This window comes from Oculina patagonica, chromosome 8 (assembly GCF_052425735.1).
Source record: "Oculina patagonica isolate OP01 chromosome 8, crgOcupat, whole genome shotgun sequence".
NCBI classification, from domain to species: Eukaryota; Metazoa; Cnidaria; class Anthozoa; order Scleractinia; family Oculinidae; genus Oculina; species Oculina patagonica.
In genome coordinates, this window is record NC_135765.1 from 20,034,807 (window position 1) to 20,054,037 (window position 19,231).

Genomic DNA, 19,231 nt, shown 5'->3' on the forward strand with positions numbered 1-19,231 from the left:
GAAAGATTTGATACGGATTTCCTCCGATATTTCTTTCAGCATTGGAATATCTTCGCACCGCGAGGAGATGTTTACCGATCGGCGATCAGACGATAATAAGTGCAATTGAAAATTTCTTCCGGCATGCTTTGCGAGTCGTGTCCAACACCGCCTGCCCTTGCCCCGCATTCGGCGATATTTCGTTTATTAACTGTTTGCGAGGATTGTAGCAATTCAGCATACTTTGTTTCTTGAGATCGTGAATCCCGTCGTAAATTTGGCTGGAGTCCGCTTAAAGGTCAAGCCGCCTTCGAGGGAATGTTATTGGTATAGAATCTTTCCAGCGTCCTGCAGCTTTAGGTGACCTTAGGTCTTACAGAAACGGCTGGCTAGAGAATTCAGAGTTCTTACTTCATCACGAAAATGTAAATTCAGTTTCTCAACGTAGAGAAAACAAAAGCCGTCTGGCTAGGAAAATGGTAAAAAAATAAAACCAAACCGTTAGGGATGAAATGGGTAAATAGTCCAACAAAATTCCTAGGAATTTTTGCTTCCTATGATGAGAAAGGTAACAACCAGATGAACTTCAACCTGAAAGTGCAAAAATTACAAACGAATCTAGATATGTGGAATTCGAGAGGGTTAACGCTATATGGAAAAGTGCTAATAATTAAATCTTTGGGGTTATCTAACTTAATATATTCAATTTCGAACACAAACGTTCCCAAGAAGATAGTTTCAACGGTAAAAGATAAAACGTTTCGTTTCCTTTGGAAAAATAAAAAGGACAAAATAAAGCGGACAAGTCTTTATCAGGACTTTAGCAACTGATGGGGGGTTACGGATGGTTGATATGGAACTTGCAATAAGATCATTACGATTAGCATGGATTAAAAGACTTCTTTTTGGAAACAAAGGCAACTGGAAAATAGTTCCGGACCACTTTTTTTAAAAAAACATGGTGACCTCAACTTCCTACTCCGATGTAGCTACGATACCAAATCCCTTGGGCATTTTCCAGAGACATACTTATTGCCTTTGACGAAACTAAAACTTTGTACAACTACGATCAAGGAAACGACATTATCCTTTTCAACAATAAGGATATTTTAGTGGATGGAAAACCTATATTTATTAGGGAATGGTTGAATAAAGGCTGATCCATACGATCCAAGAGCTCTTGAATGAGAAAGGTCAATACCTAACCTTCCACGATTTTCAGATAAAATGTCATTGCAAAACAAATTTTCTCCAGTTTTATCGAATCTTGAGCGCAATTCCTGGCTCTTTGAAAGATTAAGCGCGAACTTTAGGACAAAACCCGATGCTTAAAACAGCGAAAATTCTACATCATTTCTACTAAACCAAAACACCCAAATTAATCTGGAAAAGTTTAAAGCAAGAGACTATTACCACCTACTTCTTGCCAAGAAACATCAATCACCCCCTACTGGCCCTAAAAGATGGAGCACCGATATATCAATGGATACAGAAGACTGGAAAGAAATTTTTAGCGCAAACCCAAAACTATGCAAGGAAAATAAGTTAAAAGAATTTCAGTTTCATCCATAGGATTGTCGTCACGAAGAAAGAACTCTTTAGATATGGGATCCACGCAGACAGTGATTGTACATATTGCAGTGAACCAGATTCTATAGATCATACTTTCATTAATTGCACATTTACTCGAACCTTCGCTCGTAATGTCAATGATTGCCGGTTTAATGTTCAAACTCTAGTTTCCAACCGGATACGAAGGAAATGCTTTTTTATCCTGTAAATACCCAAACAACCCGGTGCTAGAGAGAAGAGTCAATTACACCCTCCTCTTCATGAAATACTTTATATATTCAAGTAAGCTAAATAACAGTTTACTTTGTCTGGCTGATTTTAGCAACAAACTCAATCTTAAATACAAAGTGAAAAATCTGACACATTGACACCTAAACTTAAACTATTTAAAAGCTCCTCTTTTATTTTGTAAAGTAGCATCGTTTTCCCTTTTTCTTTTTTGTTTTTCGATCCTATAGACTTAATGTAAGTGGTGTTAGTTTCTTTTCCTGCTCCTCAACATTTTAGCAATGTAAGTAACTGTCCCGTACGTAGTGTAAGCATGGTAGCAAAGGGTTTATGCGTGACACGTGAAATGGGCAAAAATTAGTCCGTGACGCGTGAAAATAGGGCAAAAATTATACCGTGACGCGTGGAAATAGCTAGAAAAAACGCGTGATTCGTGAATTCTGCTTTTTCAAGTATACGTGACGCGTGAATTTGGTTAAAATTTGTGCGTGAAACGTGATCACGACACCCCCTTTGCTACCCTCTGTAAGTAATCGATTTGTAAGAAGTCTTTTTTTCTGTAATGTAAGTAACTGTCTCGTAAGTAGTGTAAGTAATCAATTTGTAATTAGTCTTTTTTTTCTGTAATGTAAGTAACTGTACCGCAAGTAGAGGTAACGTAAACAATTGATTTGTAAATAAGCTTTTTCTTTTTTTGTGAGTTGCAATTAAATTAAAAAAAATTCAGTTTCACAATTGCAACATCTGGCTATTTTAAAAATGCATTTGCTGATGGCTGCATGACAGATGACTGACAAGAACGACGCATTGTCTTACGTTTTGTTCAGTTTTCACACGAGTCAAATTTGTCGGCGGTGCGTTTCTTGAGCTAGTGCGGATAGGCCCATACTTACAGTTCTGTAAGGCTTCGATAAAATCTGATTGACACACTTTTCAGATTTTTGCGGCCTTATAAATGTGTAGCAAGTGCACTCAGAGTAAAAGGTCGTAAAAGCACATACAATATAGCCTGTGTACAGTCGTCCCGCTCCGCTTACAAAAAACGCAATTTTTGGAGCGGAGCGGGGCGGCTGTATACAGGCTACATACAATAACGTCACCAGTGTTTAGATTGAATGTCTATTTAACAATAAATGCGGCTACCTTGTTACTTTGTTATCTTAAGTGAGGTCTTTCATTAATAAACTAATAAATAGTTACATAATTAAAAGTTTAATTGCCATCGTATAAGTTTGCATTGTAATTTCATTGCTTGTTAATAAGTAATTCGTTACCATAGTTGCTATATAACCTTTATTGTAACTAGACCAGTACCTTCCTTTAGAGTGTAAGGGACAATAATACTAATACTGATCGGTCTTTGTTTATGCACCTATCAATGGCCCAAGGGAGGGGGGGGGGGAGTGGGGGTGGTCGGACTAACCACGGGAATTTGATCTTGAGGTCTGTCCCGTGCAGATTTAATTCAATCAGAAGTCAACTGCAAGCTATCCACGGCTTTTGATTGGATAAAATCTGCACGAAAGAATGTGAATAAATTAAATTTTGGGCGCCTTGCTGTAAGGAAGGTAACTACTGATGCCAAGTTTCAGAAATATCACCTTTATTTTTTCAGAGATATCCTTGATTTTGTGATCTATCTTTTATTAGTAGAAACTCAGCTGTGTTCTATTGGAAATCCGCGAATCTGATTGGTTCTCTCACTGATTTCTATTCGCCGATAGAAAACAGTCGCGCGCGCGAGTAGCTCTTTAAGCGGTAAATTTTCTTGTTTTTTTGTCTTTAAAGTGCACAATATTGTAGGTTTTGGACTGAAAATCCTTTAGCGTTTCAACTAAAACAATTAGACTACTCGCCCTCGTTTTCTATGAGCGATAGTCAACTCGGCTGCGCCTCGTTGACTATTTGCTCATAGAAAACTTGGGCTCGTAGTCTAATTGTTAAGTGGAACAATGTATGACGTCATCACTTTCCCCATTTGCATAACACAAAAACGTGAATATCTCCTAAATCGATCCTAAACGAAAGAAGATCTTTCAAAACGGTAAACGCCATTCTTCTTCATTTGTAAAAGTCTTTCAAATAAGCATTAACTTTTACTTCATAGGCATCATAGGAATGTTGCTCCACAACACTTAGCGATGTTTTACTAAAGAGATGCAATTTTTTATAGCAGTGCAGGTGAAATAGCATCCTCCGCAGGCGTCTCAAATTGAAAAGAACCGAAGAAAACAAGAGAAACGCGAAAATACTGTCTTGGGCTTTCTGTGTTATGCAAACCGGAAGCGCGAGAACTCGCTTTCTTCGGTTCTTTTCAATTTGAGACGCCTGCAGAGGAGGCTACAGGTAAAAACGAATACACCAAGCGTCAAAACAACTGATTCTGCAAGATACAAAATGTGCAATGCTTTATTCAAAATAAAATCTTGCTACAAACATAATGAGTACAAGCTACAAAAAAGTCCACTCTCGACAGAGAAAGGATCGCAGTTAGCTAGAGATTCCTAAGATCACTGGTACTGCTTTAACCATAGTAAAAAAGGATATACAGGTAATCTATAAACAGTCTACCCAGGCATGTTTTTATCATAAAATATTAGATATATCACACCTATAGTATGAATGTAGTTATTTACATGTGCACTAAAATCAAACGTATTATATACCTTTGCATGTTAAAAACAGTAATCTATCTCTTTTAAAATCAAACACACACAGTTCAAAAGATATATTATATATCGTAATTACAAAACTGTAAGTTACTTAGTAATACCTAAACCAATAATCAATATTTATATTGACATCTGGCCACTGTATTCTTCATCAACTATCTTACAGAGAAAACAACTTAACCTGAAGGAACAAATCTCACTGTTGTCATCAAGGGGGGAATTTTAAAAAAAAATAAACATGTCTACTTTTACATCAGTTTTTTAGTTAAACTGTCAGTGTAATTACGTTTCATGACAAGCCAACTTATAGAACTAAATGACTCAAAAGAAGTACGGGCCAAGAAGTGTCATACATGTCTAGAAGATAAATCTTTTTTTTCACTAAGTATCCATTTACATTTTTACAAGATTACTACACAAAAATTGTTGTTGTCCTTTTGAAACAAAAGAACTATATGCACTCAGTGCAGATGTTTACTTAAAAGCAGACTAATCAAAGCTTTCAATTTTGTGGAATAAGCAGAGTTCCTACTATGATATACAGTCAAGTCTCCTGTAACCAGACACTGGGACCAAGTGTAAGTGTGCACTTATGGGAGTTGTCCACCTACGGGAGGAAGGGGAAAAAGAGGGCACAATGGAAGGAGACAGAAATACTAAGTAATGCTTTAAAGACCTAAGAAACATTTTACAGTGAAAATACAAAACCTGAGACCACTACAATTATACTTAGAAAAATAATAATAGAGAAACCAGTTGTCAAACTGTCCCAGAAAAAACTTTTGACTTCATCACTGTCCATGTTTTAACATTTTCCACCATTTTGAGCTACCATTCAATGGTTTTCTGCAACAATTTTCATATCCAAGATCAATGAAAGTGAAAATGAATGAAGAAGCATTCTCAAGTAGAATACTCGGAAAAAGATTTTCCGAGTTCCCCCAACAGGAGTCAAACCCATGACCTTCCAGAATACTGGTTGGATGCTCTAACCACTGAGCTATGGGAGACTCGTGGTTAGCGAGGTCATATACTAGGTTCTTATGTGTGACACATGTTGTGCCATAACTGCAAGGCTCAATATGTCGAAATGAGAACGCTTCTTCATTCATTTTCACTTTATCCAAGTTGCCATTCCACTTAACATCAATGAAAGTGTTCATGGTTTTATGATTTTACTGTAACGAGAACATAAGTAGGAATAGCTATCCTTAATGATTTCTTTTTTGGTTCCTAGTGATTCAACTGTTGGGAAACACTATGGTGTTAGTTTGTCATACACTCATAATATTACAAATGAACCAGCTGTTGGTTTGGAGGTACCCAAGCCCATGGCCCAGTAGCAACAAACTTCTCAAAGTGGGCTTCTATCTTATTCATTCAGCAACTCTGTTATTATAACAAATGCACACAAATTGTGTGTGATCCCATCAAATAAAATGCTTTTCACTGAAGCGAAAGCGAAAATAATGTAAATACTTGACAACAGTCTTGCAGCCATACCCTGTCTAGGACAGGTTCAGGCCCTGTTTAGGACAGAGGAGCTTGAAATTGCATAACGGAGGAGTAAAAAACCATACCCTATCCAGTGGCACATCCTGGTATAGGCCATATAGGGAGTGCCTCCCCCCCCGGGAAATCAGCAGCCTAGCAGTTTGGTGTCTGTTTGTAAAGTAGAAGTTCAAGTGCATAAAATAATACAATTATATCCTTATAAAATTAATAATACATAAGGAAAACCCCTTTTCCATGTACTTGCAGTTATGCAATGATGCATTCTAAAATTAACAGACAATACAAGTAAAAAAAAAGCCACTTCAGACTCTCCGAGATTTGACTGGGTTTTCAGGGTTAAATCTTCCAGAGAAAGCCATGTTGTGATAGCCACCACTTGTCCGATACATGGACTTTGGAGTTGGAGCTACAGCAGAGAGTAGGTCAGCACTCAGATCTTCTATCAGTTCATTCTCACCCCTGTTAAAACCATCAAAAAAAGTTTGTAATGAGTTACTACCCTAACTTCATGCAATAGTAGCTTCCTGCATCTAAATCTGATGTTTACAATGTGTATGTGACACCTGCTATGGGAGAAATTAGTTCTGATGGATACAAAGCAGGAGTTGCAAATGTCAGTATAACCTTGCCTTAATTATTGAAAACCTGGAATAAACACATGTTGCAGGAACAAACGTTCGAAAATTGACAAGTATAAATTTGATTTATTATCTATTAGCTCACTGGATTCCATGAAGTTACACATGCAAAACCATCAAAACGACTTCATTTCTAAATAACTTATAGTTGTTGTCTTCACTTAACTTCTCCTTACCCGAGATACAATATTGATATTTTATCAATCCATCCAGCCCACTTTTGAGAGAAAAGCTCAATCATAAAAATTACTTTCTTCAATAGGTCTTCTAAAGACTTTATCACTGTGACTTTTTACTTGCATTGTACATGACAGCACTGCTACTCATAAAGAAATGCAGGAAAAAAGTAACACTTACTTGGAAGGATGTTTTTTGACTGACATGGGTGCTCTTCGACACTTCAAGCAAACTATTATAGCAGCCACAATAAGGCCCACAGCAGCACACACAGATGCTACAGTTACAGCAATGTTCCCTGAATTACTGACATGTTCCTTTTCCTTTATTCTGCTGTCTATACCATTGACCTTGTCGTTCATGTGATCACATGTTGAGACATCAATGAAAACCCTCACTGCATATGTGTTGTAACCTAGAAGATTAAAAATAACGTCTTTACAAGTTCAGTGTGGGGGATTGCCTGAATGTCAGGGATCACTTGGATATTATTCAAAATTATTGCTTGCAATTATTTTCAAAAAAGTAGCAAACCCTAATGCAATTTGACTTGGCAACCCTTTTAAAGTACCATGCAGTAAACAGCTATAAGAAGGGGGTGTAAAGGGGATATGGGAGGCCCAAAACGGCACTTCGAATTCCGCAATCGAAATGCTGCATCAAATTTAACCAAAGATTTCCACAAACCACAAACCGCTTAGTCTAGAAAACTGCAATACCACAGGGTAAAAAAAGCAAAACCACACCAAAAATTAACGCAATAGTACAAACCTTTATGCCACCCCCCCCCCCCCCAAAGAGATGAGCTTCATTACTATCAAACCTGTATGGTAATGGCTAACAGTTGTGTAACATGTTCTGGAAGATAGTTCCATGACTTGACAATTGTTTTTGAAAAAAGAATATTCTAAATTGTTATTTGTGTTCATTGTGGCAGAGTTGAGTATCGTGCCCAAAGAGATTTCTACCTTAAACTTGTAACATGTCTATGTTGTCAAATTTAAATTCAGGTTCAATTTTTTTTAACCTACCTGTAGGTCATTTTTGTAAAACTAGTTTTCATTATTTCCAACCTAGATTACATTTTGTATTTCAGGTTGATTTTTTCTAACCTACCCGTAGGTAATTATGGTTAGCGTTATTGTATTAAGGTAGGGTTTGGATTGGAGTTGTAATAGCAGAGCTCCACAGAGCGGAGCAGAGCCCTGGCATAACCATAGAAAATCCACAGAAATAAAAAACCATGCATTTTAGATGTGAATATTGTTCATTGTGGTGTAAGATATGAAATGAACGTCTATTTGTTTGTCTCACGATAGAATCGCTTTGAGATGTTGATCCCAACGTTTCGACTGAAATACTGCTAGTCTTCATCAGGCGATGAGGTCGATTGTTTACACCTCGCTATTTATGCCATTGGTTTGCTTTGATCGGTGCATTTCAATCCTCATTATTATTCCAACTAACAGATGTTGTTCCCTCAGAGGTCCGCTTTGTAGTTGAACCGCTGTCGTGTTTTCTGATCGTAGGTATCCATGCTTCAGGAATTTCCATTCTGCTGTCTCTATTGATGCTATGATTGTGTTTCGGAGCACGCATATGGAAACAAGTCATGTATATCGATCATGACCCTCACCAATACACACACAGGGTTGAAGAGGCTATCCAAATAAGATTTTATCCTAATAACACCTGTCCATTAGAGACAGCGGTATTGACATTCCTGAAGCTTGTTTTTATGCCGTTTTCTTTACGATTTGAAGCATGGGAGAGCAGTTCTAGCGACTTGATTTGAGGCCTGTGAATCAAACGTCTTTTTAGGAAAATGGTAAATGAAGATGAGGGAAGCGAAAAAAGCAAAGCTTTCTGGGTTTTACCGAGCAGGAAAAAAACTCACAGGAATGAGCCAACAGTGTATTCCCATGGGAGATATAGTTTCAAACTCAAATCAAAAACACTTGATATTTGCATACGGTTAAAGATCAATATATTTTTGAAAAGCTTGTTGAACAAAACTCAAGTCTTGAATATAACATGTATTGACATTCGAAGATTTTGAAATCGAAGACGGCTTTGGAGCAGAAAAAAAAAACGCGACTATCCATGAGGTGTTTGTGGACCGACGCATATGTACAAAGCTCATACATGATCACCTGCAACTTAGTTTATATTTGTCATTCAAGGCGAACTAGCCTGCATCTGCGATTGCAAGCTAGATGCAAATGGGTAGACAATGTTTTTGGAACTAATAATTGAACTAGTAAGCTTATAGCGGCCCCTCGGGGGGCGAAAGCTTGGGTAAAATATTGAAATGGCTGACGATTATTTAAAGCAGATATCTTGAGTTATTAGAATGGCATCCCATCCTGTGTTTGTGTCTGATGAACGGTTTTATTTATATATGAACAGCTATCCCTTTCCAAACTCCTAGCGGTTGGGCACGTTTTTGTCACAGAGGTCACAGTTATGGAGGTTACACATTGTAAATATCTCAGCCTTGGGAAGGGTAATATGGTTTTGCTCGCCACGGCCAAAGATGTTATGGAAGGGTTTTCTATGTAAGGACACTTTGGTAAGAGCATGTGTGATGTACCGTCGCTTGCATCTAAGCGTGAACACGTGCCGCCGAAACATGATCTAATTGGGTATCAAACGTGCCATGATTGGTCATCAAACGTTTGAAGTTTAGCAGACCGTAACGGCAACTTCGCGCCGAACTTCAACACATTCCGGTTTCGAAACAGTCGAAATGGCGGAAAGATTGGATATCAAGACTTCTTCGACAATTGATCCTGATCTGTGTCGATATGCATTTGCAGGATCACTTAAATCACTTATGGTGCAAAGTTTCGCCTGTTCTCAGTGTTTATGGTGAGCATTTTGAGCGTGAAAGTTGCCGTTACGGTCTGCTAAACTTCAATGTTTCATGACGAAACATGCCATGTTTGATACCCAATTAGATCATGTTTCGGCGGCTCGTGTTCACGCTTAGATGCAAGCGACGGTACATGTAGTAGCCTCGCTTGGAATGTGACAAAGGATGACGCGACAAATTTCTTGACATTAGAGGACCCCTCCCTAATGTTCGCAATTATCCCAGAGGCATATAACCAGACCCAACCGGGGTTGCTTTTAAACTAGCTGGAATATCAAATTAGGTGGCAAATTTACAGATTTACAATGATCTGTACAACCTACTTGGACAATTTATGCAGTTTTCACTGAAATTGGTCAAAATTACTACCTGTGCCCTATCCTTGAAAGCCAACATGTTTCAGTACAAAACGTGCGGTGGGGACTACCCCAAAGAAATACTGTTCCAGGTTTCACGATGGTGAAGATGAAGACAGCCTGACTGGAAATTTAACTTGCACCTCGCTTTTTTACGTTGGTAATTTTAAAAACTTTTTTCACACTTGTATTTGTTAGTTCACTCATCGGAGGATTAACCAAGGTTGAAATGTACAGTACATCAAATCAACCCAATTACCATATAACCTAGGTTAAAAGATTGTAAACGGAATTTAAATTTGACCTGTAAAACAGTTCAAAATGATTTCTAACTTTTAAACAATAGTAATTAATAATAATAAAAAGAACACAACTGACCTAAGTCAATGACATTCTGGTGTTGAATAAGAAGGCTGTGAAGCTGACAAATCAACTGTTGGACTGAATGTTCCTTCACAGGTTTAATTTCCATGCTCACTTCAGCACTGATACTGTCTCTACACTGAAGTCGCACAGATTGTTCCACTATGTGTCCTGTGCCAAAACTACAGTTACAGGATTCTGCTACACTGGATGCTATTCCCTGGATAATATGTGCTGATGCATGGGAGGCCTGCAAAATAGTGAACAAAATTAATGTAATCAAATATTTAAGTTAATTAACAGATCAGAATTAAGAACAGCCAGCATTCTCAAGCCAGACAGTAGGGCAAACAAAATTTCAAGATACATGTATGCAGGGCTGAATGACATTCACTTTTTCTGTAACTGAACTCCAACACCTCTCTAATTAAGGTTGGGCAACCAAGTCTGGTTATCTGATACATACACTGTAAGTTGTCTTTTGTTGATTATCGTTGTGACCTAATGTTTATCTAGTGAAAGCAGCAATATATGTGCAACTCTGTGCAATGAAAATTAAGTAGCCTTATGTCAAAACAACATTCCAACAGTACCTTCAGAAGATTGCAGTCTTCAGTCATTAACTTGAGTGTAAGTTGCCGCTGAAATTGTTCAACAGGTATTGAATCTGTTGACCCTGTAAGATAAACATTAGAAAGAAATCTCATTTTATATATGTTACTGTAATTGCGTGACCTTTGTTGTCAGTTTAACAAAAAAAATTTAAACTCAAAACACTACAAAAAATGAGACAGAAAGACCAAATGGGACAGCCTGTCTAGGTACTTTGGAGACTTTTGTCTGACATTTCCTCTGCAAATGAGGCATACTTATAACTGTGTTGTTTTTGTTACAAGCATTTTTTCTGCTGCATGCATTTGTGTGTTTCATAATAAGGCTAAGTGTTACCCATGTATAAAGCATATGTAATGCTGCAATGTATGTGAGTGCTAAAGTAAACTATCAACTTCCCTTTACTGATAGCAAATTACATATATCACAATAATTATTTTAGTTTTATTAACTAGTGGATTTAGCTTGGAAACTGTGATGTGCCTGCCAAACCAACAACATTGGAAACAACTCAAAAATTTGGGGTCAAAATAACAAATCTCAAAATGACAAAGTTTCCTAAGCAGTCTGAAACTTTTCTTTGGGTTTCAAACTTTGATGCAGAGCTATATATTGTTTGCATTTTTCAGCATTATTGGTTGATTTAGAAAAACATAACAATCCTTTGTTCTCAAATTTGTCAATATTCATCCAAGTGGCCGGTATAAGTACCGGTAGTTGCAGTGAGAAGTTCAATCAAACAAAACTTACCATCACATGTCTTTCCTGAAAAGCCGTCCTGGCAGATACACTCGAAATCATTCACTTTGTCTCTACATGTGCCAGCATTCTTACATGGATGTGAAAGACAGTCATTGATATTAACCGCACAGTTATAACCTGTAAAACCTGGCATACAAGAGCATTCAACAGTTTGACCTTTGTCTTTACAAGACAATGAATTGACGCACATCATGGGCTCCTTGCAGAGGTCGACATCAATCTGACAATGGTCCCCTCTGTACCCTGGACCACAGTCACACCTATAGCCATTCACTTCATCCACACAGCGTCCTCCATTGTGGCAAGGGTTGGAAAGGCAGTCTTTAAGGTTGTAATCACATTTGATCCCTGCATAGCCAGGCAAGCAGTGGCATTTAAAACTGTTTACTTGATCAACACATGTACCATGAACACAAGGGGCTGGCAAACAATCATCAATGTCAACTTCACAGTGAGAACCTACAAGAAACAAATGGAAAACAGTTTATTCCACAGCATGGACAACAAAACAATAAAATACAATACTAGAAAGCTCTTGTATAATAATAAAACATCAAACGCACAAAGTAACTGTTATGTAAATCCTTTGCAGTTTAAATCACTTCTTACAATAATTTTAAATGCTGCTCAACTTTTATTTTAATCATTTTCTGTATAACATACATTTTTGCTTTTCATTTTAACGACTGTATCATGCAACTGTTTATTGTAAATAGTTTTGCGCCACAGATAATAATTATTATCACAGAAGTTGTTAATAAAGATTTTTTTATCATAATTATAATCCTATCTATAACAAAATTCCTGATTTTGATTGGTTCTGTGCATGCTTTCTTCTCACATAATTGGTGCACAATTATGTGGGCATCCAATTACAGGTATCCAATGTGAACAACTTCATATTGGACACCTGCACCCAGGACAACTTTATTTTGGCTTAAAGAGGCAGAATACCAACAAAATCAAGGAAAAATTGTGACCTAGGAAAGCTTATTTTCAGTAAAAAAAAGTTCATGTTTTTGCTCTGGAAGGATATTATTTTTGACTAACAGCTTTTTGTGACAAAATGTTTAGCGCTGGATGTGAAAAGTTTGCACGTGAACCCGGCTTGTGACTTGTGGAGGAGATTAAATTGCAGTTCTTGTTTTCTTATTGTTTTTTCGGTTATTTACAATTATTCCATAGCCCGCGTTGGTTGGGGGGGGGTTTGGGGGGGGTGGTTTTTTTTTTTTTTTTTTTTTTGGCACCTTTTATACCATAGCCGAGAGAATTATTTCGTGCTGATTGGTCCAAAGTTATGGTCGATGAGAGTATAGACCATGAAAGTGGCAGCAGATTACGCCACGCACACGCACGGCTAGAAATGTGTAAGTTTGGTCTCCATGAATGAAAGCGAATTTCATCTTCTGTTGTTTTGTTTGAATCAAGTACGCATTTGTTTTCAGAATTCAGGATTGGACTTCTACTCAAGTGATCTGTCGAAAGAAAATTTAACAGGCTTTTAAATTTTTTGCCTAACTTGAAAGAACGGTGCCAGTGAATCGGCAACAGACTCAACGAACTGTTGTCGTTCAGTGAACGAGCGCTAACAAGATCTTCAGAAAGAAAAATCATCTTGCTCGCTTCTAGCGATAGCACACACTCAAAGAGAGAATAAAAGGTAGAGTGTAATTAAAATTGTTATTCTTTGAATTCTTGTTCATCTTCTTTTGTGTCATTACCGTTTTTATCTGTTGGGAATCTTTTTGGCTTCTGGTCAAAGTTTCTTCATGGTCAGGCATCGCTTTGCATAAATACTTGTTCAAGTTTGTTATGATATACAACAAATCGACCACATTTTTACATGGTCTACACTCTTATAGACCATAGAAATGGCGCCATAAAATGTCCAAAACTTTGCAGTGAAACCACTTCCCTAATGGCTCGTGGTTCCCCTTGAGTTTTGAACATTTTCTGACGTCATTTCTATGGTCTATAAGATTGTAGGCCATGGAAAAAAATTAATGTGGTCGATTTGTGAAATATCATCTGTCACCACTTCGCTTGGAAATATAATGTGCTGGCCACTTAATAGAGGTAAAGAAACATAAAAATAATACACTTGCCCAATAGAGGTCACTTTTTGAATTTTCCATTTTATTAACTTTTATTTTCCTACTTTTAGGAGTTTCATATTTTATCTTATCTTATCTTATCTTATCTTATCTTATCTTAATAGGTGGCCGGTGCTTATTATAGAGGTCTAATAGGAGCTGTAATTTCTTCATGTTTGTTGCACACAATTAATGAAAAATCTACTACCTGAATTTTCTGAAGGCGAGTTTCATGAGAAAGAAGAAGAGGCCGAAGCCGAATAAATAAGAAATTTAAATTAAATGTGTTGCCATGGTAACGCATCATGGTCTTAAGTGACATACAAAAAATATAACAAATGCAGAAGCTTATTTTGTAACTTGCCAATTTTGAGCTCATCAGCTGCAACGGTTTGGACGTGAGTGCAATATAAAGGATAGGTACTCTAAAGATTGGAAAACTGTGTTCATTATTGATAGTGTATTTTGCTTGCCAATACAATGTTACCACAAGATGAAATAAACAGATTTATACCTGTAAAACCTGCTGGGCAGTGGCATGAAAATGAGCCAACACCATCCACACAGCTAGCACCATGCATACAAGGATTGTGCAGACATTCATCAATATCCACCTCACAGTTCCTGCCACTGAATCCTCGTGCACACTGGCATGTGAAGTTATTCACCTTTGGAATACAACGACCTCCATTAAGACATGGAGAAGACACGCAGAGATCTTTGATTTCAGAGCAATCTCGGCCCTCATATCCAGGCTCACAAATACACACATGTGTGTTGCCATCTGCTGAACTCTCCCTGTTCTGACAAACAGCGTTATTTTTGCAAGGCTTCGAGAAACAGTAGTCAACCTTTTCACAAAATTCACCTCTAAACCCACCACAACATCTGCAGCGGAAGTCTGGTAAACTGAAGTTTGTACTACATTGTCCTCGGCCTGAACAAATCTCGCTTGACAACGGGGCTTTGCAGTTGCTTTCTTTGACACTAACATTTAGACGTAAACCAAAGTCGCAACGAAATGTAGAATCTATGTTGGCAATGAAGTATTTTGTCCCAAGATTCAGAATGTCTAAGCCCACAACGACACTATTAGTCGGTTTATTTACAAGTGGAATTCCATTACTCTCATTACAGGCTAGGAATGCATAAGATCCGTTTGCAGCAACGACGTGATGAGGCACAAATCCATCGACATAAGCCACAATTTCTTCGTCAGCAGTGAAATTAAGTGTGTCTCCCACTTGAATCTGCAAAGGCTTTAGCTGCACTGCGACAAACGTGTCGTACAAGTTGGCTTCCGTGTTATTTTCGCCACCAAAACAAGAATGACTTGTGCTACAGATGCTGTCACCGTACCCCCAGATTACTGGTACAACAACAGAGTAATTCCGCCAACAAGGTTCCTCATCACATCGTGCAACACACTGCATTATATCACGTTCATGAATTTCGCAATGATGGCCATAGGAATCACCTTTACAGACGCACTTGTAACCGTTTACTTCGTCAACACACAAAGCACCATTCTTGCAAGGCTGTGAAGCGCATTCATCTTCGTTAATGTCGCAGAATTTTCCTGTGAATCCAGGAGTGCAGAAACACTCAGGTGTACCAGCTTTACTAAGCTTACAAATGCCGTTAACACACTTGTTTACTGGGCAATCCGTAATGTGGAATTCGCATTTCTGCCCGCTAAATCCTTGTTGACAACTACAAGTGAACACAGAGCCATTCGTCGAACAAAGTCCCGCGTTCCAACAAGGATTTGAAGAACAAGGATCGTTCACGGAAACCCCCAAATTCGCTTCGGACCATGAAATGTAGATAGAAACAACGAGATATAAAAATAAAAGGTTATTTCTAAGTATAGACATTTTCCTGCGGTAGTCGAATTCAAGCAAAATTGAATTTGAAAAAATTGCAAGACGCAAAGACGCGTGGTTAAACAAAGGATCGTCATGGGAGCAATGAAAGTTATCCAATCAAGTTCCGATTAGCAGAGACAGTAACCAATCACAAACGAAAACACATGTAAAGAAAGTGGACAAATGCCAAGCACAGCGCACAGCTGCTCTTGGGCTTCACAGTTGTACTTCTTTTGTTATTATTTTGCGGGTATTTTCAAATGTCTTTTCGGATTGCCATGTGTTTAGTTACAATTCTAACATGTGCTCGCTTTTGAAAATAATAATAAAAACAGTGCTTACTGGTTTTACGTTTGTATGTTATTGTAAAACGATGTGCACCAGCTATTAAATCAGGCACCTTGTCGGCTGGGTGTATCTTGAGATGGATGATTGTTTCAGAATTGTTTTATGGGAAAAAGCAAAATGGGAAGGTTCAACTTTTGATTGAGGTAAATTATTACCCGACATGTCCCAGCTTGACTCTGCTTATCGGTTTAATTGTGGTTTTGAGGTCTTTTCATACCTTGAGCACCTGTAAGGAAGGGTACCTGCCTGAATTCGTTACGTTAGCGTGAATTCGCCACCGTAAAACCAAACGACCAGAGAAGACGTCTGAAATTCAGGCTAACGTAAGGTTTTACTCACTAAAATAAAAATCAGAATCCCTGCGCAGCGTAGGTGCTAAATGTAGAAAATAGTTTTGCCCCCTGAAGAAGGCAGCTTTGCCGAAACGTCGGGGAAAGTACTTTTACTACAGCGTAGTATTTACCTGTTTTGTCATCCATACATTTTCCTCACCGCCCCGAGTAACTTGGATTAGGAAAGGAAAAAAAATCGAGTGGAAAAGACCACACAATGAAGGATTTGGGCTGGGGGGGGGGGAGGGGGAGGGGTACCGTCTATGCCAGGTGTAGGCATTCCCCTGTTAGAAATCTCAAAAATGTCACCTTAAACTCAACTTCAATCCAAAAATTGAGCCTCCAAAACAAACGAAGGTGGATTAAATTTTGTCTAGACATGACACGGTGTTTTAAATGGACACTGACACGAGCTTCACTTCAAGCCTGTATATAAAGGTATGGAAACATGCATGCATAAAGCAGACAAATCCCAGTGCCCTGTCCATGTGACATTAAAGAGACGATTCATTTCTAAGCGATGACGTCATCGCCTAATGTCGGGGAGCGAACCAAACTCTATTGGACGTTTTTACGGTTATTACCCCACTAACCAAAGAGCACTGGTCACTAGAGACATGGATGGGAACTAACTACAGAAATAAATGAGACGTGAATAGAGACAAAGTTTATCACAACAAGAAATCGCCGCGAATCGAAAAACACAAGATAAATTACTCCTGGGAAGTTAGAAAGGACCAATACAAAAATATAAATGAAAGTGAAAAATTATATTTGACAAATTCTTTGATATTCGATCAGTAAACAGAAATTTCTGCAGCAATGGCCTGTGTAAATAAATACTAGACTGCGTTTGATCTTGGTCGCACATAGAAGTATCGTTTGTTGAAAAACTATTCAATACAGAATTGTCATCTACTTTTATATATTTTACATTGTTTTTTTGACAATTTTCCTGTTAATTATTTCCGACCCCCTTGGGAGACGTCATCGCTTCTGCATGCATTGCGTGCCGTTTATTTTATGGGTCGAGGAGGTGGGTGGGGCTGGTGGCATTTGATAGAAAGTTTCTGTAATACCAGATTAAATTAAAAAATATAATTGCTGATTATTTAAAAAGCGTTTAAAACTTGGGAAGAATTGCGTTTTCGTTTTCTAAATACAGGAGAAACCCGGTAGACTTAACTCGAACTCTGAAGGGAAACGAAGAAGTTCGAATAAGAGGGAGTTCGAGTTATCGGGGTCGTTTTACTGATTTTTCAGCACTTCAGTATACAGTAGAGTGCCAATCAAACTTGTCTCGTCAGAAACTGTAACATGATTAGGTACTTTGAATGTGTATATGACCCGTCGTATATGGCTCATAGGATCGAAAATGATCGTCAAAAACGTGATCTGTTCGTTGCACTAATAATTTATTGGTTGCTGTAGTATTGGTTTTAGTATTAAAATCCGATTAGCCCAATTTATGACCTTACACGACAAGAAGAGCTTATGGAACATTTCAATAGGCATTCTGGCGAGTTTCAAGAACCAGAATTTGAGTCATCAGGTTAAATTTTGATTAAGGGAAACGAAATTTTAAAAGTTCGAATTAGCTGGGAATTTGAGTTACCAGGGTTTTACTGTATCCTCTTTCGTTTGAGATACAAAGGACCCCTGGAGGGAAACAAACAGTTCGAGTTACCGGGATTTCGACTTATCGGGGTCGATTGAGTATTTAATTTGTCAAGTTAATAACTGATACTTAATTGATTTTAGCACATCAGTATACAGAGTACAGTGTAAATTGAACCAAGAGAGGATATTGAACTCATCTCGTCAGAAACTCCGGGGGGGGGGGTACACCCATAAATTTCGGATAGGGGTTAAAGAAAGCGGAAATTGATACCCTTTTTAAGGCCCAAAACCGAAAAATTACACCCTATTCACGGGAAGGAGACGCGTTCCGTGACGACCCAAATATTAATTTTATTTAATTAATTAATTATTTTTACTTTATACATTTATATAGCGCTAAAACTATAAATATTCTAAAGCGCTGTTTACTATATGTAAAACTAATATAAGAAAATAGTGGCTAACCGCGCACGGGCAAACACAAATCTTTATAAAATCGCTTTACAAATACTTGAACGGATAGTTCAGTTTTAAGATACTTTTTTTTTCATTTAGCTGGGCGTTTATAAAGCTGATAGAATTTAGGTACCCTATTTTAGGATCACACCGGGAACAAAATGCCAACAGGAACAAAAACGATACCCTATTTAAGGACCGAGAACCTCAAAACCATACCCTATGCCGCGGCACATACCTATATAGCCCATATGTGGGAGTACCCCCCGGGCAGAAACTCTAACACGACCATACATTGTTATGATAAGAGTGGAAAATGGCCGTCAAATACATGATATGTTCGTTGCTATAATCAATGTGCAACCTTGGTAAGTTGCAAGAACCGGAACTCACGTTGTCGGGAAAAATTTGACCCAAATTTTGATCAAGGTAAACACAATTTAGTTTGAGTTAGCGGGGTTTTCGAGTTATCTGAGTTCAGGTTAACCGAGTAAAAATGACTGAAAAGCGGGGTCAAATCCAAAGGAAATGGTAGTTAGTTCTAGTTAGCGGGATGTTCGAGTTATCAGAGTTTAAGTTACCGGGACCTACTGTATTTACACTTTTGTGTTATGCAATCAAGCAAATGAGAAAAGTGATGACGTCAGCAATAATTCCACAAAAAGATAAAGCACTGAATCAAGAACATCTTCTTGTCTCTAGGAATATTAGAGCGGTTTTCTTCATACTTAGCACTAGAAATGTACATCACGAAAGGCGCAAAAT

The 19,231-nt window shown here is 37.9% G+C and overlaps 1 protein-coding gene across 1 annotated transcript; it reads right to left on the minus strand.

The window, feature by feature from the left end:
* Nucleotides 1–4,160: 4,160 nt before the first annotated feature.
* On the minus strand, nucleotides 4,161–16,150 carry LOC144663680 (uncharacterized). Its single transcript, XM_078524698.1, has 6 exons — nucleotides 14,357–16,150; nucleotides 11,738–12,208; nucleotides 10,969–11,051; nucleotides 10,391–10,625; nucleotides 6,962–7,196; nucleotides 4,161–6,425 (listed from the first exon to the last, which is right to left on the minus strand). The coding sequence occupies exons 1-6, from the start codon at nucleotides 15,717–15,719 to the stop codon at nucleotides 6,269–6,271; spliced, it is 2,544 nt and encodes an 847-aa protein (XP_078380824.1). The 5' UTR covers nucleotides 15,720–16,150; the 3' UTR covers nucleotides 4,161–6,268.
* Between the last annotated feature and the right edge of the window lie 3,081 nt (nucleotides 16,151–19,231).